Genomic DNA, 24,349 nt, shown 5'->3' with positions numbered 1-24,349 from the left:
TAAAATACACCACACTGCTTTCTACTAAGCAAATAATGCCTTAATTTTGCTATTTCTCTATAATGCTTTTCCAGTGAAGTGCATTTCTATGAAGACACTTGGGCCAACCGAGGGTATCCCTAGATTATCAGGAGTCCATGAGGTACTTTCAATATTTCGAAATGCTTTCCAAAAACTGCCCATTTACCCATGATAAAACCACACAGACTAGATGACACTTAAAGTTCCTTGTTTGAGCTGAAAGTACATCAATTTCAGTGTAACAAACAATGTTAGGAAACATTTTTACAAAAAAATCTGAATAACAATAGAAATAACAGTAGTAGTAGTAATCATAATAATGAGTTATGGATAACCTCTTCAACACCTGCCTGCCTGCCTGGCATTGCTCCAACCTTTTGTGCATCATCTCACTTAATCTCCCTCCTATTTAAATGAGGACACTGAGCTGAAGAGAGATGCAGCCTGCCCAGCGTCTATTGTCACATCTAACTGTTGGCAAGGGTTCAAACCTTACTGAAGGGGTTTTAATTATCCCTCTTTGGCTTAAAATGGGCAGAAGAATTTGTTGTTACCTAATGAAAATAGTTTGGTAGGCAAAGTATTTCAAAACACGGTATTCCCAGGGAAAAAATAACCACAGAGTGTATATCCAAGGCAATGCCTACAAACTGTACTCCGGGAAAATGCAAAACAAACTAACAAGGAAAGCCAAGCTAAGAGTATTCTAAAAAAGCAAAATCAACATAGCATTTCCATTTTTTCCTATTAGTTTTTTCAATGCACTATATATATAGCAAGGTAAGTCTTGTACAAGTAAGTACATTGGGCTCCCCTGTTTCAGGGATTCAACAAGCAACTGGAGCAATCCATTGTGAAGGGCAGGATCCTAATGTTACATAGCCCCTACTCAATCTTCCCAAGTAATCCAGAAACACAGATAAGAGCTTACTTTAAAAGTCTCCCAAAAATGTTTTCAACCAGGGCCTAAACTGGCCTTGGTGGCAGGACAATTCTGTACAGGGTGGGACTATCCAGAGCAAAGCAAGTATATCACATACCATTCGGCACCCTGGCCCATGAATACCAAATACCAGGAAGACCAGCAGTCATTGTGATAGCTAAGTATTTGCAAGCACATCTGGAGGCAGTGCTGCCCCCAGACAGGAGATACCTGACCCCTTCCAGGAAGATGGAACTTGCAGAGTTCATGATCACAGTAATAAATAACCATTAGAAGAGGATCCAGCTACACCACAGCATGGAAAACCAGGACACTGGGCTTCAGAAACCACTGAAAGCTACAGAAGAATTGCATTAAAAAACAACAAGGCTTCCAATCCAATTAAAAAAATGAACAAAGGATCTTAACACACATTTTTGAAAGAAGACATACAAATGGTCAACAGGTACACGTAAAGGTGTACAACATCACTAATCATTAGGAAAACAAAAATCAAAAACTCATGAGTTCATGAGTTCAGGCTCCACATCAGGCTCTGAGCTGACAGTACAGAGCCTGCTTGGGATGCTCTCTCCCCCTCTCTCTCTCTGCCCCTTCCCTGCTCTCCCACAAACTCTCAAAAAAAAAAAAAAAACTGTGTTGTATAAATTTGAAAGTTGTTAAGAGTTCTCATCAGAAAGAAAAAACTTTTTTTTCTTTTTGCTTTTATATCTATATGACATGATGGATGTTAACTAAACTTATTGCATTAATCATTTCACAATATATGTAAGTCAAGTTCTTGTGCTATTAAATTGATGCAGTGCTATATATCAATTATATTTCAATAAAACTGGGGGAAAAAATAAGAAGGCCCCTTCGGGTTCCAGAAGTATGCTAGGAAATGTTTAATATGAGCCAGGGATACAGACCAAAAGAAATGGGTGCAGGTTATGTCAAAAGATTCAAGAGCCAACTGGATTGGCTCCTATTGACCAGGGAATATCAATTACAATAATAACCACAATAAGCCCAAAACCAATAGATTGTACTTAAATCTATGAATTCCAGGAGCACCTGGGTGGCTCAGTTCGTTATGCATCCCATTGGGGCTTAGATCATGATCTCACAATCCATGAGTTCAAGCCCCTCATCAGGCTCTGCGCTAACAGCTCAGAGCCCAGAGTCTGCTTTGGATTCTGTGTCTGCCTCTCTCCCTTTGCCCCTCCTCTACTTGTGCGCACATTCCCTCTCTCTCTCTCTCTCTCTCTCTCAGAAATAAACAAATACTAAAAATAAATAAATAAATCTATGAATTCCATAGTAAATAAATCCATAGTAAATAACAAACTTTTAAAAGCTAAATGCCCCTTAGGAAAAGTGGTTAATTCTAGAACCAGAGCAAAGAAAACAGAAGATAAAACTGGAATATCTTATAGAGTAAGAAAGTAAGAAAGAGCTCAAGAAAGGTTAGGGACATGTCAAGGAACAGAAAAGCCAGACTGAGAGAGCTCCCAATCACCAAAGCAGGAACAAAGTGAGCAATAACGAAAATTACAACAGTATTCAATCACAACCTACAGAATAAACATCTGCTAGTCTGCACCTATATGAATAAATGAGTAAATTAACAATGAAGAAGGAAAAAAAATGGCTCTTCCAAGAATTCTACTTCATAAATACAGAAGGAAAGAGGTAGGGGGAAAGTCACCATTAGAACACCACCACAATTATTACTGCAGGCAAGATCCACCTCCGGGTCCTAAAATTGGAGGGCAAAATTTTGAGGAGAAGTAAGATACCTACATAGTCTCAAAATATCTACCCTAAGATACTTATTTTTTACAACAGGAAAAATAATAAATCTACAATGGAGAAACCCAGCAGACACCATCCTAACTAAGAGATCAAAATTAGTGTCATCAATAAAAGATATATGGGCATCATATACACCCTGATATCATATAGTGAGAAGGCAACACTTCAGTAGTATTCCTGCCAAAAAGCCAGTCTCAATCTAATCATGAGAAACACACCAACCCAAGCTAAGGGAAATTGTATAAAATAACTGACCAGTAGGTGGGAATGCCAGAATGGCAAATGAGGACCTCCATATAAATTTGCTCCTCCATAAGAGCAACACTGGCAAAATTTCCAAACTAACTTTTTCATAAACCTGGATTTTAACAAGTAAGGCTAGCCACAAGCTGAGCGGAGTTTATTCAAGAAAAACCGTTGAACCTCAATAACCATACTAGGATTTGTGGTATTTTAACTTGACCTATTCCCATCCCCCTCTCCCTAGCTCCATAGTACCTATGAAAATCACCTGGCCTGATGCCACCAGAAAAGGTACATGGAGTTCAGAGTTCCTCAAAAAGTCCCAACCCCAGAGCAGTGTTGTAACTGGAGCTGATTTGAACCTCGCTCTATGGGAAAAGCCCTATACCCAGGGCATCCATTGAAAATAATAAGCAGCAACTGTTCAACATTGCAGTTACCTGAAGGTGATACACCAGTTGAGGCAAAAAAGACAAATGTATTTTTTCATAATTGTCTCTTCTCCTATGTGGATTTAAAAGACAATGCCATAGAGCAATAATTATAAATCTGTGTTGATAGACTTATAATGTATAAAGATGTAAATTTATAGGATACTAATAGCACCAAGGAGGGAGAGAAAATAGAATTATACTGACCAAATTTTCTAAACACTAGGAAACTGTTAGTATTAATGTGAACTACATTATTTTAAATTAAGATGCTACTTATAATTCCTGTAGCACATAAATATATAAAAAAAGAAACAACAAGGAATTAAAATGGTACACTAAAAATATATTTACTTAAAGAAAGCAGTAACAAAAGTCTATGGAACAGAAACATGTAAGAAATCACATGTATAGAAATCACATAGCAAATTGGCAAACATAAATCCTACCTTGTCAGAAATTACATCAAATGTTAATCAAAAGGCAATCAAGAAGCAAAAATTGCAAGAATAAAATTTTTGAAATACATAACTCAATTATATGCCAACTTCAAGACAAACACTTTAGATTCAAAGACAAAAATAGGTTGAAAGTAAAAGGATAAGATATACCATGGAAACAGTAACCAAGAAAGCTGGAGTAGCTATATTAATTTTAGATAAAATAAATTTTAAGACAAGAATTGGTATAGACAAAGAAATGCATTTTATAATAATAAAAGTATCAATCCATCATTAACACATAAAAACCTTAAAAACCTATGTATCTGACAGCCCCAAAACACACGAAGCAAAAGCTAACAGAAGTGGAAGGAGAAAAACAATTCAACAAGAGTTGGGAAACTTTAAACACCCTACTTTCAAAGATGACTAAACCAGTAGGCAGAAGATCAACAAGGAAATAGAAAATGTAAATAACATTTTAAATCAACTAGACCAGGGAGCCTGGGTGGCTCAGTTGGTTAAGCCTCCGACTTCAGCTCAGATCATGATCTCATGGTTCATGAGTTCAAGCCCTGCATCCAGCACTCGGCTGTCAGCACAAAGCCAGCTTTGGATCCTTTGTCCTCTTCTCTCAACCCCTGCTCACTCTCTCTCTCTCAAAAATAAACACTAAAAATATGTTTTAAAATAAGTAAATCAGCTAGACAGAACAGTAAATCAGCTAGATATCTATACAACAGAATATACATTTTTCTCAAGTACACAGGGAACATTTCTGAGATTAGATCATGAAACAAGTCTCAACAAATTTAAAGGATTGATATCACACAAAGTATTTCAATCGAATGAAATTAGAAATGAGTAACAGAAAGAAATTTGAAAACTTCACAAATGTGAAAATTAACAAGACATTACTAAATAACCAATTGGCCAAGGAAAAAAATCACCAGGGAAACTGGAAAATATTGAGACAAATAAAAATGAAAATATGATACATCCAGTGTTATGGAATGCAATTAAAGTAGTTCCTACAGGGAAATTATTGCTGTCAATACCTACATTAACAAAGAAAAAATGTCTCAAAAAAATAGCCTAACCTCCTACCTTGAGTACCTATAAAAAGATCAAACTAAACCTAAGGCAAACAGAAGGAAGGAAATAATAAATATTAGAGTAGAAATAAATAGAGAATAGAAAAATAGAGAAAAATCAACAATACAAAAAAGTTGGTTCTTTGACAAGATCAGAAGAATCATAAAATCTTTAGCTAGAATAACCAAGCAAAATTAAGAAAGCTCACATTGTTAAAATTAGTAATAAAAGATGATACATCACTACCAATCTTACAGATATAAAAAGAATTATAAGGGATGATTATGAACAGTTGTATGCCAACAAATAAGATAAATTTAGATGAAATGGATGTCCTAGGAACATAAAAAAGTACCACAACTGACTTAAGAAACAGAACATCTGAATGTACCTCTAACAAGTATTGAGATTGAACTAGTGATTTTCAAACTCCACAAAGGAAAGCTTAAAGTACTCTTCAATGTTGAATTCTTCCAAACATTTAGTGAAAAATTAATACCAACTCTTCACAAACTCTTCCAAAAATGAGAATAGTAGCAGTGAAGCCAATATAGTGTTTTCTTTAGAGCAAAACCAAAGATACCCACACACTCCAATATCCCCTATAATATAGAGATGCAAAAAGGTTCAGCAAATACTGTTAAACTGAATCCAACAAATTATAAAGGAATATTCTCCATGACCATGTAGGACTGATCCCAAGAAGCAAAAGTTTTTTTTTTTAATTTTTTTAACGTTTATTTATTTTTGAGACAGAGAGAGACAGAGCATGAACGGGGGAGGGTCAGTGAGAGGGAGACACAGAATCTGAAACAGGCTCCGGGCTCTGAGCTGTCACCACAGAGCCCGACGCGGGGCTCGAACTCATGGACCGCGAGATCATGACCTGAGCCGAAGTCGGCCGCTTAACCGACTGAACCACCCAGGCACCCCAAAAGCAAAACAGTTTTAACATATGAAAATCAATCAGTGTGATACACTGTATTAATTTAATAAAGGACAAAAGCCACATGATCATGCCACTAGATGAAAAATAGCATTTAACAAAATCTAACACTCTATTTAAAAGAAAAACAAAAAGTTCAGCAAGGTAGGAATAGAAGGGAACTTCCTCAACCTGATAAAGGCATTTATATAAAAGCCAAAGCTAGCACCATATTTCATGGGAAAAGACTGAATGTTTCTCTCTCATATCAGGAACAAGACATGATTGTTTAGAGAAAATCCTAAGGAATCCACAAAGCAAGTACTAGCACTGATAAATGAATTAGCAAGGTGGCAGGATACAGGATCAATATGCAAAAGAACTGACCCACTCCAGAAAGCATTAAAGGAAAAACTGTTTAAATCTGAATTTTTAAAAAACTTAATAGCTTCGTGCTAATGTTAATTTTAGTTTTTACCACTGTAGTACAGTTAAGTAAAATGTTATAGTTAGAAGAAGGTAGGTAAGGCATATACAGGAATTCTGCACTATTTTTGCAACTTTCCTACAAATTATATCAAAATAAGGTTAAAAATTTTAGAAAGCCAATTGGTTCCCATCAGAAGATCCTGGGGATCCAAACTGAGCACTTATCTCTCTTTTCCTATGATCTGTACCACTAGGAAACCAGGTAGTTGATGAGGCGAAGGGTCTTTTGATAAAAGTATTCCCAATAATAAACGAAAGAATTAGATCATCAACATTTGGCATCCAGTAACAAATTAATGGATGTAGGCAACGGTCATCAATGGCTGCTAACACCAGAAAAAGAGGGACAGAGGAATATTATGTTCCTCTTGATAGAAGTGCACAACACCATCTATGAATGTGATTTTGACCAAAAAAAGAAAAGAAAACCAAATCTGTACCTGAGGAAGTTCTGACAAAGCATCCAGACCAATCTACACTAAACAGGAATTACTGCCCAAAGAACATGTCACGTGATATCACAGGAAAGTAAGAGGCAATATTCAGGCCAAGGGAAAACCTACAGTATAAATAACTCAATTTCTTCAAAATAAATTGCAAGGAGGAAAATGAGAAAGAAATGGTTAAAGAGGGGGATGTCCACAGATTAAAGGAGACCTAAAAGATCTATCAGCCAATCACAGTGAGACCTTATTTGGATCTCATTCAAACATACAGATAGAAAAAAAAATATATGGTATTTATGAGACAAGTGAAAATCTGAACACAGATTAGAGGCTTAATAGTATTAAAGAATATAAATTTAGGTATAATAATTATACTGCAGTTTAGTTTTAAAAACATTGCAGGGTACCTGGCTGGCTCAGTCAGTAGAGCATACAACTCTTCATCCCAGGGTTGTTGAGTTTAAGCCCCACATTGGGTGTAGAGATCACTTAAAAATAAGATCTTTAAAAATAATAAAAATTAGGGGCACCTGGATGGCTCAGTCGGTTAAGCCTCCGACTCTTGATTTGGGATCAAGCCCCACATTGGGCTCTGTGCTGACAGTGCAGAGCCTGTTTGGGATTCTCTCTCTCCCTCTCTCTGACCCTCCCCTGCTCTCTCTCACTTGCTCTCTCTGTTTTAAATAAACATTTAAAAATGAAATGAAATGAAATGAAATGAAATGAAATGAAATGAAATGAAATGAAATGAAATGAAATGAAACGAGTCATTGCTTTTCTAAAGATAAATAATGAAGCATTTACAGAAAAAACTATCTGGGATGTGCTTCAAAATAAAAGGGAAAGAGGGAGTGGGTAGGACAAACCAATGTTGGCCATGAGCTGCCAACTGTTGAAACTGAAGGATGATTCATTACAAGTGCAATTCTCTATATGTGCGAATAGAATGAAATTAGAAATCTATAACAGAAAGAAATTTGGAAAATGCACAAATATGCAGAAATTAAGACATTCCTAAATATCTAATGGGTCAATGGAGAAATCATAAGGAAAATTAGAAAGTACTTTGAAGTTAATAACATTTTCAACTATTTTTTAAAAAATGAGGCTTACTTCTCCTACAGGTAGGGGTTGCAAGTACAAAAATAACAATAAAAGTGCAGCCAGAGCAGAACTGTGGACTTAAGCCGTGGTGCTGCTGTCTAAGAGGGAGAACTTAGGCAAGCTATCTATTTCTTAAAGCCTCAGTTTCCCCATCTGTGAAATGGGGGTGTAAAAAGTAGAGGGGATGTAAAAAGTAAAGGGGCTATTGGTAAGACAAGATGAAGTTATGGCCTCAGTGTTCTCATATGTGAAAAGTGGGGATGTGAAAATATGGCTGTTGTTAGGTTAAGATGGAATTACACGTACAAAACACTTGTCTCCTATCAACAAGTAATAAAGAACTGCCCCATGAACAAGACTGCCTTCTGAAGGCAACCAAGATTGTAGGGAAAGAAAGGGTCTTTTTCTACAACTTGACAACCATGAGTGCAGTCACAAATGACACATGGCAGGTGTCAAAAGAAAAACAACTTCTAAAAACCAGGTGAATGGCAATGTCCAAATATTATCCAAGTGTCCCCCAGCCTGGCATGTGTGAGGGGCCTTAAAGAGGACATTCATTATCTGAGCATGTTCCTGTCTCCTGGATCTTATCCTGGTGTCTGCTTTTGTGAATCTTTTACTCCAAATAAGATAAAGTTGCTATACTTCCAGGGAAAAGATGTTTCTGCTGCTGACATGAAGGCAAGATGTTTCCTGCCCAGGAAAGGGAAAGAAGGAGAAGGAAGACAAGATAAATGAACAGAAAACAAAAGGAAAACTTTGCTGGGTCTCATTTCAGGCTCTTCTGAAAAAACAAATCATGAAGACCAGGGTAAGCAGGTTGGGACAGATAAACCCAGTAAGCTGGGGAAATGAAGTGAGAATCAAAGGAAAGGGAACAGACAAAATTAGAGCAATTCCAAGATAAGCATTAGAGTACCCCTTGATTACCTGTTTTCCCACAAGATAATGGAAAGACACCAAGGCACCATACTCAAATACAAGTACAGAGCCCAAATGATTCTGGAAAAAGTCATCTCAGATTATTTCATGCAGAAACTCTGTTTCCACCATTCTGGAGACAGACATTGGAAGGTGTCATTAAGACTAAGTCATTTAAGTCATTACAGGGGGGAGGAGACAAGATGGCAGAACAGCATGGAAGTTTTTTTCTGTGTCTTGCATCCATGAAATACACCTAGACCAACACTGAACCATCCTACACACCTAGAAAACTGATCTGAGGATTAATACAACGATCTGCACAACATGAACCACAGAACTCAGCAGGTACACAGCAGGTAGAGGTGAACTGGGGGAGAGAAGCCGCAGAGGGCAGGGAGCTGCTTTTGCGTGCAGAGAGATGATGGGGGGGGGGAAGACTCTGGAAAAAGCACCCCCCCCACCCCCCGCAAAGCAGCTGAAGAGAAAGTGGAAAAGTAGAAACAGCCATAGGGCCTGAACTAAAAAGGGAGAAAGGAGAGGGTTTAAATTCCATTAATACTATAAACAGGGGGAGCACAGAGTCTGAAACTCCTCAGCTCAATACCTGGCAGTGCTCTGGTGGGAAGAGTGAATCCCCAGGAAGAGAGTTGAGTCCAGGTGTCTTCTGGCCACATGGGGAGAGGCAGTTCCCCTGATGGGAGAATACCTGGTAGAGGCTGTGTGGGTACCCCAAAGGCAAGGCCCCAGTGGACCGGGGAGAACAACCACATCCACTGGTGCTGCAACGTCGTTCAGGGTGAAGCCTGGTACCAGATGTGTATTGTGATTTTCCATAATCCCTAAGATGCTGCTGCTACACTATCTCATGGACTTTTTCTGGGTCGGGTGCCAGCCCGTCTCTGGGCATCAGTAGCAGCACGGTCCTGCAAACATTCCTGGATGCGGCCCACACCCAGCCATTGCTTGGTGAGACCCTCCTGCAGAGGGGCAGAATGGGTCAAAGACACAGTCCCTTAGAAGTAAGGGGTCGGGAAAAATAGATGCATCTGAGACAAAACTCAGGAGGGAGGGTCTGCCTGGGGCTTGGTCACAGACTGTGTAAAAGTGGGGAGTGGAAGGAAGCCGAGGACAAAGGACAGGTGCGCGACTGCTGATTGGGGAGGACAGAGTTCCCATACTAGAAACTGGGTAGCTGGGTGATGCCATTTTCACTGCTCCCACGCACACGCACCTACAATTGCCACAACAATCCACCCCAGAAAGCTAAGCAGCGCCATCTAGTGGAAAATGGAGCCATTACACTAAGCCCCGCCCAACTGGGCCAACCTCACTCTTCAGGAACAGAAGTCTCTCCACCTGCTTAGTTTATGGACTATAAAGCACTTCAGGGGCGCCTGGGTGGCGCAGTCGGTTAAGTGTCCGACTTCAGCCAGGTCACGATCTCGCGGTCCGTGAGTTTGAGCCCCGCGTCAGGCTCTGGGCTGATGGCTCGGAGCCTGGAGCCTGTTTCCGATTCTGTGTCTCCCTCTCTCTCTGCCCCTCCCCCGTTCATGCTCTGTCTCTCTCTGTCCCAAAAATAAATAAAAAGCGTTGAAAACAAAAAAAAATTTAAAGCACTTCATAGTTTGACTTCTAGGGGAAAACAAAGTAATTTCAGTCATATTTCAGTCTGTAGGTCGATCTATTCAATTTTCTTTCATTTTTTTTTCTCTTGTTTCTTTTCATTTCTTAAATACAGAAAGAGAAGAAACTCATTTTTATTTTCTATTTTTATTAAAAATATTTTTCTTTAATTTTTTCTACTATATTTTTTACTTTTGTGTAAATTTTTTTCAAATTCTATTTTACCTCCATCATTACATTTTACTCTACTTCACCGTATTCATTTATTCAAAGTTTCAAACAATTTCCTTTTTTTTTTCTTTCCCCTTTTTTCTCTAATCTATCAAGCCCCTTTCAACAGCCAGACCAAAACACACCTAGGATCGAGCATCATTTATTCAATTTCTTTTTGTGTGTTTGTTTTTAATTTTTTAATTTTAAATTTTTTTAATTTTAATTTTTTTAACCTCATTCTTTTTCTCCCTTCAAAATGATGAAATGAAGGAATTCACCCCAAAAGAAAGAGCAGAAAGAAACGACAGCCAGAGACTTAACTAACACAGATACAAGCAAGATGTCTGAACCAGAATTTAGAATCATGATAATAAGAATACTAGCTGGAGTTGAAAACAGATTAAAATCCCTTTGCACAGAGACAAAAGAAGTAAAAGTTGATCAGGATGAAATAAACAATGTTACAACTGAGCTGCAATCTTGAATGGATGCCGTGGCGGCAAGGATGGATGAGGCAGAACACAGAATCAGCAATATAGAGGGCACTATAGAGGGCATTATTCAATATGGAGAATAATGAAGCAGAAAAAAAAAGTGGGAGATTAAGGCAAAAGAGCATGATTTAAGAATAAGAGAAATCAGTGACTCATTATAAAGGAACAACATCAGAATCATAGGAGTCCCAGAAGACGAAGAGAGAGAAATAGGGGTAGAAGGGTTACATGAGCAAATCATAGCAGAAAACTTTCCTAACCTGGGGAAAGACACAGACATCAAAATCCAGGAAGCACAGACAACTCCTGTTAGATTCAACAAAAAACAACTATCAACAAGGCATATCATAGTCAAAATCACAAAATACTCAGGCAAGGAGAAAATCATGAACTCAGCAAGGGAAAAAAAAAGTCCTTAACCTACAAGGGAAGACAGATCAGTTTTGCAGTAGACCTATCCACAGAAACTTGGCAGGCCACGAAGGAGTGTGGCAGGAGTGTGGCAGGATGTATTCAATGTGCTGAATCAAAAAAATATGCAGCCAAGAATTCTTTATCCAGCAAGGCTGTCATTCAAAATAGAAGGAGAGATAAAAAGTTTCTCAGACAAACAAAAATCAAAAAAGTTTGTGACCACTAAACCAGCCTTGCAAGAAATTTTAAGGGGGCCTCTCTGAGGGGAGAAAAGATGAAAAAAAAAAAAAAAGACAAATGAAGACCAAAAGCAACAAAGACTAGAAAGGACCAGAGAACACGACCAGAAATTCCAACTCTACAAGCAACATAATGGCAATAAATTCATATCTTTCAGTACTCACTCTAAACGTCAAAGGACTAAATGCTCCAATCAAAAGACATAGGGTAACAGAATGAATAAGAAAACAAGATTCATCTATACGCTGTTTACAAGAGACCCACTTTGACCTAGAGACACCTTCAGATTAAAACTAAGGGGATGGAGAACCATCTATCATGCTAATGGTCAACAAAAGAAAACCAGAGTAGCCATACTTATATCAGACAATCTAGACTTTAAAATAAAGACTATATCAAGAGATGCAGAAGGGCATTATATCATAATCAAGGGGTCTATCCACCAAGATGACCTAACAATTGTAAACATTTATGCACCAAATGTGAGAGCACCCAAATATATAAATCAATAAATCACAAACATAAAGAAATACATTGATAGTAATACCATTGTAGTATGAGACTTCAATGCCCCACTCACAGCAATGGACAGATCATCTAATGAAAAAAATCAACAAGGAAACAATGGCTTTGAATGACACACTGGACCAGATGGACTTAACAGATATATTAAGAATATACATTCTTCTCCAGAGCACATGGAACGTTCTCCAGAATAGACTACATAATGGGACACAAATCAGGCCTCAGCAAGTACAAAAAGATCGAGATCATGCCATGCATATTTTCAGACCACAACACTATGAAACTCGAAATCAACCACAAGAAAAAATTTGGAAAGGTAACAAATACTTGGAGACTAAAGAACATCCTACTAAAGAATGAATGGGCTAATCAAGAAGTTAAAGAGGAAAAAGTATATGGAAGCTAATGAAAATGATAACACCACAACCCAAAACCTCTGGGACGCAGCAAAGGCAGTCATAAGAAGAAAGTACATACCAATCCAGACTTTCCTAAAGAAGGAAGAAAGATCTCAGTACACAACCTAACCTTATGCCTTAAAGAGCTGGAAAAAGAACAGCATATAAAACCCCAAACCAGCAGAAGACAGGAAATAATAAAGATTAGAGCAGAAATTAATGCTATTGAAACCAAAAACACAAAACAGATCAATGAAACCATAAGCTGGTTCTTTGAAAGAATTAACAAAATTGATAAACCACTAGCCAGTTTGATCAAAAAGAAAAAGGAAAGACCCAAATAAATAAAATCAAAATGAAAGAGATCACAACCAACACAGCAGAAATAAAAACAATAATATGAGAATATTATAAGCAATTATATGCCAATAAAATGGACAATCTGCAAGAAATGGACAAATTCCTAGAAACATATATACTACTAAAACTGAAACAGAAGAAATAGAAAACTTGAACAGACCCATAACCAGTAAGGAAATCGAATTAGTAACCAAAACTCTCCAAAAAAACAAGAGTCCAGGGCCAGATGACTTTCCAGGGTAATTATACCAAACATTTAAGGAAGAGTTAACACTTATTCTCTTGAAGCTGTTCCAAAAAATAGAAATGGAAGACAAACTTCCAAACTCTTTCTATGAAGCCAATATTACCCTGATTCCCAAACCAGACAGAGACTCCACTAAAAAGGAGAAGTATAGACCCATTTCCCTGATGAACATGGATGCAAAAATCTTCAACAAGATATTAGCCAACTGAATCCAACAATACAGTAAAAAAATCATTCACCATGACCAAGTAGGTTTATACCTGTGACGCAGGGCTGGTTCAATATCCACAAAACAACATGATTCATCACATCAATAAAAGAAAGGACAAGAACCATATGATCCTCTCAATAGATTCAGAGAAAGCATTTGACAAAATACAGCATCCTTTCTTGATAAAAACCCTCAAAAAAGTAGCGATAGAAGGATCATACCTCAAGATCATAAAAGCCATATAAGAAAGACCCAACGCTAGTACCATCCTCAATGGGGAAAAACTGAGAACTTTCCCCCTAAGGTCAGGAACAAGACAGGGATGTCCACTCTCACCACTGTTTTTCAACATAGTATTGGAAGTCTTAGCCTCTTCTAAGACTTTCACTCTTCACAGATGATATGATACTCTATATAGAAAACCCAAAAAATTCCACCAAAAAGCTGCTAGAACTGAGTCATGAATTCAGCAAAGTTGCAGGATATAAAAGCAATGCACAGAAATCGGCTGTATTCCTATACACCAACAATGAAGCAACAGAAAGAGAAATCAAGCAATCGATCCCATTTACAATTGCACCAAAAACCATAAAATACCTAGGAATAAATCTAACCAAAGAGGTGAAAAACCCATACACTGAAAACTATAGAAAGCTTATGAAAGAAATTGAAGAAGACACAAAAAATTGGAAAAATATTCCATGCTCCTGGATGGGAAGAACAAATATTGTTAAAATGTAGATACCACCCAAAGCAATCTACACATTCAATGCAATCCCTATCAAAATAACACCAGCATTCTTCACAAAGCTAGAACAAAAAAATCCTAAAATTTGCATAGAACCAGAAAAGACCCCGAATAGCCAACGCAATCTTGAAAAAGAAAACCAAAGCAGGAGGCATCAAAATCCTGGCCTTCAAGCTATACTACAAAGCTGTAATCATCAAGACAGTATGGTACTGGCACAAGAACAGACACTCAGATCAATGGAACAGAATAGAGAACCCAGAAATGGACCCACAAACGTATGGCCAACTAATCTTTGACAAAGCAGGAAAGAATATCCAATGGAATAAAGACAGTCTCTTCAGCAAGTGGTGCTGGGAAAACTGGACAGCGACATGCAGAAAAATGAACCTGGACCACTTTCTTACACCATACACAAAAATAAACTCAAAATGGTGAAAGACCTAAATGTACGACAGGAAGCCATTAAAATCCTTGAGGAGAAAGGCAAAAACCTCTTTGATCTTGGCCACAGCAACTTCGTACTCAACACATCTCCGGAGGCAAGGGAAATAAAAGCAAAAAAGAACTATTGGGACCTCATCAAAATAAAAAGCTTCTGTACAGTGAAGGAAACCATCAGAAAAACTAAAAGGCAACCGACGGAATGGGAGAAGATATTTGCAAATGACATATCAGATAAAGGGTTAGTATCCAAAATCTATAAAGGACTTACCAAATTCAACACCCAAAAAACAAATAATCCAGTGAAGAAATGGGCAAAAGACATGAATAGACACTTCTCCAAAGAAGACATGCCAATGGCCAACTGATACATGAAACAATGCTCCACATCACTCATCATCAGGGAAATACAAATCAAAACCACAATGAGATACCACCTTACACCTGTCAGAATGGCGAACATTAACAACTCAGGTAACAACAGATGTTGGCAAGGATGGGGAGAAAGAGGATCTCTTTTGCATTGCTGGTGGGAATGCAAGCTCATGCAGCCACTCTGGAAAACAGTATGGAGGTTCCTCAAAAAATTAAAAACAAAACTAACCTACAACTCAGCAATTGCACTACTAGGTATTTATCCAAGGGGTACAAGTATGCTGTTTCGAAGGGGCACATGCACCCCAATGTTTATAGCTGCACTATCAACAATAGTCAAAGTATGGAAAGAGCCCAAATGTCCATCGATGGATGAATGGATAAAGAAGAATGTCCACCGATGGATGAATGCCATCGATGGATGAATGCAGTATTACTCGGCAATTAAAAGAATAAAATCTTGCCATTTGCAACTACATGGATGGAACTGGAGGGTATTATGCTAGGTGAAATTAGTCAGAGAAAGACAAATATCATATGACTTCACTCATATGAGGACTGTAAGACCCAGAACAGATGAACATGATGGAAGGGAAGCAAAAACAATATAAAAACAGAGAGGGGGACAAAACATAAGAGACTCTTAAATATGGAGAACAAACAGAGGGTTACTAGAGGGGTTGTCAGAGGGGGGATGGGCTAAATGGGTAAGTGGCATTAAGGAATCTACTCCTGAAATCATTGTTGCACTATATGCTAACTAATTTGTATGTAAATTTAAAAAATTAAATTAAAAAAATTTTTTAAAAAGACTATATTTAAGTCATTACAAAGGGAATGGAGGCAAAAGGGGGGGAACATTATACAATGACTCAGGCAGAGTATGGAGCAAAGGGTCACAGGACAAGGGAGCCAGAAGGGGAATGCAGACCTGGGTTCAACAGCCCACTTGACAACTTAGGAAACAGAGTGCAGGTGAGGCAGGGGGCTTATGCAGCACCCCCACCTCAAGTTGTACCCTTAGGAGATCTGCTCTGTTTCTGGGAGCAGGGAGCAGGTTTTCTTGTTTAATGAAGTATTACCCACTTCCCTTAAAAGTGAAGACAAGGATGAGAGTGCTTTCTTACATGCATGGTCCCTGCTTCTTCCCTTTGGCTCTCCTGGGCAATATTCCCTTCTCGGAATGTTGCTTCTTCAACTTCCTTATCAATGTCCTTCTCAGACAACTATTCTCTGCTTTCCTGCCCCATCACCACTCTCCAGGCTGATTCTGTGTTCCCATGTCCTCTCCTCCTTCAGCCCTGCCAATCTTGCACCCTTCAACCATTTGTTCCCCTCTCAGCCCAGGCCTCTGGTGACACCAGCCTTGTCCCAGATGGCTGCTCAGTAAGCCCCCTTTCTTTCCACCTGTGGACCCTCTGGCCAGCCGCAGCCAGCACCAAAATGGTCTGTATGACCAAGAAGACCTTTCTACACCCTCCCCAACCCACTAGACCACAAATGCGTGATGCTCAAACTGACCATTTCTACCAGCTGGGAGGTCACTGATAGGACCCGACCCCCAAGATCACCCACCTCTCTATCTCTCTCATCCCACTGAGCATGGCTCAGGAGAATTTTTCTAAATACCACAGTATGAAATCCGTGAGAGGATACAATGGGCTCAGGACATGGAAGCAAAGGACTGCTTCTCAAACTTCTGTGTGTTAACAAAGCTTTGATGAAGACACCAGCTTTCCCACCTCCACAGGCTAGAAAGCATGGGGTGGGGGCTGGGGAAGTTGCATTTCTCACAAGTCTGATGGGGATTCTCATAAAGAAGGAACCCTAGGACTATGTTACTGAGAGAAACACCACATAAATAACTGACACACTGCAGGCTACAGTCATAACACAGACATGTCCAAAAGAAGCCACTATCCAGAGACGGTATCAGCAGATAAGGCTTCCCCAACTAAACTTTGCTCATGCTCTGCATTTACACATGCTTTGACTAAACACCCCTCTGCACATCAACCAGAGAAATGATGCAGCACAGAACAGACCCTGACTGCTCACAACTGTGCTTCCCATTGTCTCTCTAGTAACCAAAGGCACGGAACAAACTTTGGCCTGACATAAAATAAGTCATCTTCTGGGCCACTCTGGCTGGTCCCAATGCCAGGCACCTGAGATCCTGGGCTTCAAGAATGCACCTTACCCCCCCCTCCCCCCAAAAAAAATTATGGCCTGGCTGCAGTCTTAGGCTGCCCTGACCCTGTCACGTGCCCCACCACCACCACCACCATCCTGTGTTCTCTCAACTGTGGCATCTGCCCTTCCTGCCCCTTGTCTGGCCACATCCTCCCTGGTCCTCACTCATGCCCTCCTCTGGGAGGCCTCTCCTCACCTGCATCCTGCAATGCTAGGCTAGGAGCCTTGTCCTGGCCCCAGCCCATGGACACGTCCTGCATAGTGCAATCAGTCCCCACAGTAAGCTCCGGGCGAGACCCAGCCTCCTCCTTTTCTATCCCAGGGTGTGGCTAGGGCCTGACATGGTGAGGAGCAACTCAGGGCACTGGTTTGAGTCAAAGCACAGAACTTTCAAGGCAGCTACACACAGCCTGGAATGCAATGGGTGCACAAGTCACCATTCTCAGAGGACAGGGGAGGGCTCAGAAATCCACATTACTCACAGCTCAGTCCTAAAAACACCAATCACAGACTTTCTAGGCCTGGAAGAGTTTGGCTTCTGAACAAGGATGACTGTCCTCCAGATAGTGTTCGTCTCCACAAACAGCTACCACCCCTCTTGCACATGGGACCTTCCTAAGGAGAGGGCCCCTTCTCTGCCCAGGAAAGCATTCAAGAAATTCAACTTGGGAGCTGGGAGACATTTAGCAACTTCTCCTGAAAGCACCATTATCTCTGAGGACCTGCCCCTGAGGGCTGTACTGATTATTTAAGAATCCCAGTCTGGTCAGGGTAGAAGGTAAGGAGAACATGGACAGGTGTGGTCCAAGGGGAAGATGAAGGTTTCAGAATCCTATGAAACCTTTTGAAGTCAAGTAGAGAGAACTGCGTTTGGGTCCCACTCTATTTTCTCATCTGCACGTTTGGGGTGATGATGGTTTTAAGGGTCAAATGACTTAATGGATTAAAAACACTCTGTCAACTGAAAATATACTATATTTCCTGAAGCCTAAGTATTTCTGAAAAGGAGGCTACCGGAGCTACTGGCTCACTAATAACAGGAAGTGGTGTGTGTGAAGACTCAAACCTGTGACAGTCCCACCAGAGTTCTGTCTTGCAGAAGACAGATGTACAGCTCCCAGAATCCTCACACTAGGGACACAGGATGTCTGTGTAATAGATGCCCCCTCCCTTCTTAATCTCAGGCTTCTTGTGAACAAGAGCCAGGAAATCCCACAGCCCTATCCACATCATGCTTGCCTACTGGGCAGTGGGTGCCCCTTGAGAACAAGAGAGCATTACTCAAAGTATGAGACATCATTAAATAAGCATCACTTCTCTGCTAATTAAACACTCAGATTCCTGGGTCCAATCCCAGATGAGTTTGGTCAGAAACACTGGCGATGGGAGCCTGAGAGCTGTAATTTTTAACAAACTCCTCAAGTAATTTTTATATAAATTTAAGAAGCACAAGCACCACCAATGTTGGAAAAGCTGTAAAACTGATAAGACCTGGGTTAAATTCTAGTACCACTTCATTACATAGCAGCTGTGTGGCCTTGGGCAAGTTACTTAACTTCTCTGAACCTCAGTTTACTCATTTGTAAAATAAGTATGAAGCACAACCAATGTTGCTGGGAGGGTCAGAAATACAACTCTGCATCTAAGTTATCCTAAAAAGTAGGAATAACCATGACTCCCATCTTTTAGGGGAACAATCTGCCACTGAGAGCACAAGGTATTTCCTAGAAGCCTCTCACATGTGACAGAAGCCAGACAAGAGTAATGTCCTTAACTCAGCGGCCCACATCAGCCCCCTATACCAGGACTCAAGCAAAGTGAAGAGGAGGGAAAGATGGGATGAGCTTTGGAGAGAAGTCCAGACCATCTGCCTTCCTGAGGGGTTGGATTGTTGAGGTGGGCTCAGCTACTGGGCACAGCTCCAAGATGGATCTGGAGTGGCTCTTTGGGGATGGATAGTCTAAAGGGAGAAAAGACACCAGTCACTCCGAGCCTGAGGGTCCAAAACTCTGGGAAGGTGCAGGGAGTGAGAAAAAACCCAATGGAACGACATTCCCTAATACCAACCATGGGCAGGGCTGGAAAACCCCTCAAAGCCTCAGTCTTTACGTTTAGAAACGGGCTAATTTTTAGAAAATTAACAATAAACAGTCAACTATGGAATGGTGCTCAGTGGGTGGCCTGCTCACAGCTCACATCAATGGATGGCAGCTGCTATTATTACCTCTGCTTTTTTAATATGTCTGTGCTGGTCACACCAAAACTTGGTGGCAGTTTCACTGTTGTTCCAAGAAGAGATGTTACCTAAGCCTGAGCTTTAGGTACCTGTGTTGGTTGCTAAACTTGTTAAATAACCTATCCTAGAGAGCCTCATGGAAGACTGGGGCTAGGACTTCAAACCAGAGCACGGAGGGGGGCGGTGGGGGGACGGGGGATGGATTTCCCTCCTTTTTACTTAAAAGGCGGGAGCGGTGGGGATGAGGACGCCCAGCGGCCGCTGGATTCCAGCCCTGGGATCATTCTGGTTCGGACACGGCATCTCAGTGCCAAGCAATCAGGGACAGGGTACCCCCCGCGCTCCCAGGAGCAATGGAAGTCGGACCCTTCGCCCCCACTCGAGCGGCTCTCTGGGCACACCCCGCCCGGTGCCATTCACACAGAGCCCAACACCAAGTTATCGGAGAGCCGTGGCCCTGAACTGACCCCGCGCTCCACTGCTCCGAGCGCCCAACTCACCGGCTGTAGACAAGGCAGCCCAGGTGGTTGATCTCGTGGTCCGAGCGGTGGCGGCTGTAGTCCTCCCACAGGTCCTTGAAGGCCGTGACAGCCAGGATGAAGAGCACGGGAGCCAGCGCCAGGCCGGGCTGGAAGGCATTCACCGCCGGCACGAAGTTGAGCAGCGCTATGAAGACGAAGTACACATTTGCCAGGCGGTGGAACTGCTCGAACAGGTTCTTGGGCAGGAAGGACAGTAAAGTGTACTTGGTGGTCTTGAGCTGGTTGTCTGCCAGGTGCTGGGTGCCCCCGCGCCGCCGCCGCCGCGCACCCTTGGTCGCGCCCGCCGCGGAGTCCTCGACGCCCGGGGGCGGCAGCAGGTTGGAGCGCACCACGCGCGTCCTGCCGTCCCCACGCCGCCGCCGACGACGGCGACGACCCGGGGACCCGGGCTCCTGGGCCGCCGCCGCCGCCAGATCCCGCTCCATGGCCGCGTGTCGCCGCGCCCGGCTCCTCCGCCGCTCGCGCCTGACCGCGCCAGCCTCCTAGGTGATCATCGCCGGCGGCTCGGGCGCGGCGGCGCGAGCTCCCAGCCTGCGGGACGCAAGGAGACGGCGGTCAGCGCCCGCCCCGCCCAGCCCGCCGGTCCGCAGTCGCGGCAGGGCGCAAGCGGGGCGGGGCGGGGCGCGCGCCGCCTAGAGCCCCCTTGTACTGGCGCCCTCCCGGCCATTTCCGCCGCCGCAGCTCCTGGCCCCGCCTCGCGCCGCGCCAGGGCTGGAGATACCGTAGACAGCGGGAAAGAAAAAAAGCCCGAGCTGGAAACTTAGAGCAGTTTGGTTTCGTTTCCCAGAAGCATCAGTTCAGTCCCACAACGTTAGGAACGCGCCTTGTCTCCGGTAGGAGAGAGGAAGCTGCAGACTGTGAGAGAAAAGGCACCGCAGTTCCCTGGCAGCTGCCAGGCTCTTCTTGGGCCAGCCCTGCTTCCTGGGCCCAGGACTAGGAAACAGTTTGGGGACCCGGGTTAGGAGCCTCCTTCTGGAATCAGCTAGAATCAAAATCCAAATGAGCCATGGCATACCACTGCTCCAATTTTTGAATCTTATTTATCGAGAATATCTGCTTTAGGGAGAGCCCAAGAAGTCGGAATTCCGTTGCCTCTACGCCCTTCCCTATCCCTGCTCAACCTCCACCTACTTTCATATTCACTTCTTCGGTGAACTTTTTCTTTTCCCAGATCATAGCCGCCTTTCTTTACTTCCCTAAATAGGATTTTTTTTTCTTTCTTTCTTTCTTTCTTTCTTTCTTTCTTTCTTTCTTTCTTAATTGAAGGGAGAACTATTTCGCAGTGGAAAAGAAAGACAGGTTTGCAAGTATTTTTCTTTTCCTCTCTGGAAAACCCTGAGAGCTAAAATATCCCTGTGTGCTGCAGTTTTGAGGAGGCCTTTATGAGAAACTGTGACAGGGAATTGAAAGTGGTTGTTGGGAGGGCAGGTGAAGACCAGCGGTGGCAGAAGTTTGGGGCAAAGGCTACCTTTAGTACTGATGGGCAATTGGAGAGGGGAGCGGGTAAACGATGGGTGTAGGAGAATATGCTGGGTATGGCAGAAGATATGGGGGAGTCCCCACTCCCGCAGTAATGCTCTCCCCCAGGTATACCACAGCTGTGACAGTTAGCCTTCTGCTTTGGAAGTACAGAGATAAGAAGCAGAGATTCTTGCTGAGGAGACTCTGGCTGGGAATTTGGGTGAGAAGAGCCATTATGGGCACTGTCTGTCTTTGATTCTGAGAGCTGTTGGCCTCCTCCTGTAGGCCAGCCCCACCTTTCTCTTCTTGCATTGGGATACTCAGTCATTGCCCAAGAGACCACCTTAGCAGCCTCTGCCAGTGCTGGGTTCATCCCTCCCAGGCCTTCTACAAGTCACTTCCTAAACTTTAATCAAATCATTTACCTATTCCCCATGATACTCTTACCTCCTGTACCCTGGTCAAACACCATCCAGCCATGCCAGGGTCTCACATCTCTACAGGGAGCCTTGCCAAAGACCACAGTATTTATCAGAATCCAGCATAAGGAGGGTAGAGTGACAGGTACTAAGAAAATGATGCATGCCATATATCAAACCTCTCCCCTGTGCCATTTCTAGGGGTATAATATTAATGTGTAGAGGCCTGGGTCAGAGAAAGATTTGGCTAAAGTACCTGCATTTTCAGGGAAAGAAATCAAATCTCACAATGAACCAATGGCATCCCAAAATGAGTGTTAACAGCAAATGAAGGACTACAACTTCCCTGGTTTCCAAGGACTAAGACCTCATGGACTCTTCTTTTCCTCCATTACCTAACCCAGTGAGGCCCCAGGGCCTCTATTTCCATAGATGCCTCCATCCCTGTAGGTATCCCCAGTGTGGCCCCAACCCTCTGGGAGGGTTTCCCTGCCTCCCAGTCTCCTTGCTTCAGCCAATCCACGTGTTGACAAAGTGGTCCCTTGATCTCCTGGACCCCTTCACTTCATTTCTTTACCCTGGAGCTTACCGGAGTCCCCTGTTGCTTACAAAGTCAAATGCTGACTCCTCAGGCAGAGGTCCTTTGAGGCCCTCAGGGGAACTGTCACCAACTTACTGATTTAACTCCACCCCTCCCTACCCAGGCCCAGCCCCAGGGCAAGAGGTTTCCTTACCCTTCTCAGAACAGGCCTTGTTCATTCCCATCTACATTCCGCTGTAAGGTTCCAAGATTCCATGAGTCACACTGCAGCTCCTGAAGCCTAGAATCTTTCCCCACTTGCTCTTCACCGATCCAAATTCAGTATTTCTGCTAAGTCCTCACTCAACTCATCTCCCAGAAGGTTTCCACACTGCATGATCCATTGAACTTCATGGAATCACTTCTCTTCTGACTTATGTGCATTGGTATGTAAACCTCCCCTTAGATTGCTCTGCAGGGGTTTTGAGCTTAGATGTCTTCTGCCAGTTAAACTCTCAGACTCTTGACTGCCTGGGCCTGGGCCAGGGCCAGGCTTGTGTGAACTCTGAGCTGACTGTCTGGACCACTGAGCTCTGATGAGGCTGGGCTCTAGACAAGTCACTTTAATTGTCCTCCAGTAAATACTTATTCATCACCCAGTTTTTCCCCACACACTGTTCTAGGCACTGGGGACCAAGTTGGAAAAATTGCTGATGACAACTGATATTCTTACGCATCTAACATTCTAGTAGGAAGAGACAGTATGACACTGGTTTATAATAATAAGTATATATTTGGTTTCCATCCCCATTTCTGGCATAAAGCTCTTAAACCAGTTTCCTAAGTGATGAGACTGATAAAATTATCTTGATAGTTATAACAAACCTTTTTGCACCACACCTGGGTTTATCATAATGAGGTGACTTTCATTTTTTTTAATGTTTTTATTTATTTTTGAAGGAGAGAGAGAGACAGAGCATGAGCAGGGGAGGAACAGAGAGAGAGGGAGACACAGAATCCGAAGCAGGTTCCAGGCTCTAAGCTGTCAGCACAGAGCCCGACGCGAGGCTTGAACTCACAAACTGTGAGATCATGACCTGAGCTGAAGTCGGACGCTTAACCGACTGAGCCACCCAGGCACCCCAATGAGGTGACTTTTAGAAAGCACTTTCCATGGGGGCTGGTTGCCAGGGGAACCAACCACCTGTGATTAGAGAGTTGGAACTTTCAGCCCCATTCCACTGACCTCCAGGGAGAGAGAGGAGCTGGAGGTCAAATCAATTGTCAATGGCCCATGTTTTAATCTTGTCTATGTAAGAAGCCTCCATAAAACCCCAAAAGGATGGGGGTTGGAGAGTTTCCAGGTTTGTGAACATGTGAAGAGTCAGGGAAAGTGGCACTCCCAGACAGGGCATGGAAGCCCCATATCTTCCCTGTGCATCTCTCCCATCTGACTCTTCCTGAGTTATATCATTTTATAATAAACTGGTAATTGGGTAAGTAAAATGTTTCTCTGAGTTCTGTAAGCCACTCTAGCAAATGAATTAAACCCAAGGTGGGGTTGTTGGAACATCTGATCTATAGCCAAATGTTTAGAAGCACCTGACAACCTGAACTTGTGACTAGTGTCTGAAGTGTGTGTGTGTGTGTGTGTGTGTGAGTGTGAGTGTGTGTGTGTGTGTGTGTGTGTGTGTGTGTGTGTGTGTGTGTGTGTGTGTTGGGAGGCAGCCTTGCAGGACTAAGACCTTAACCTGTGAGATCTGATGCTATCTCCAAGTAGTGTCAATTGAGTTGAATTAAAGGACACCCAACGGTGTCAAGGAAC

General features: G+C 42.3%; 1 protein-coding gene across 1 annotated transcript in view; it reads right to left on the bottom strand.

Annotated features, from left to right (window-relative positions):
* ATP10A (ATPase phospholipid transporting 10A (putative)) overlaps nucleotides 1-20,549 on the bottom strand; it is a 190,628-nt gene extending 170,079 nt beyond the window's left edge. Inside the window, 1 exon segment of the mRNA XM_047086853.1 lies at nucleotides 20,083-20,549. Within this exon segment, the coding sequence (XP_046942809.1) occupies nucleotides 20,083-20,549 (467 nt within the window).
* Between the last annotated feature and the right edge of the window lie 3,800 nt (nucleotides 20,550-24,349).

This window comes from Lynx rufus, unplaced genomic scaffold, assembly GCF_022079265.1.
Source record: "Lynx rufus isolate CCGP_SWC_20201006 ecotype Redwood Valley unplaced genomic scaffold, mLynRuf1.p SCAF_21, whole genome shotgun sequence".
In the NCBI taxonomy this organism is placed as follows: domain Eukaryota; kingdom Metazoa; phylum Chordata; class Mammalia; order Carnivora; family Felidae; genus Lynx; species Lynx rufus.
Note: the sequence above shows the minus strand (reverse complement) of the source record. Positions and strands in the feature narration are given on the sequence as shown.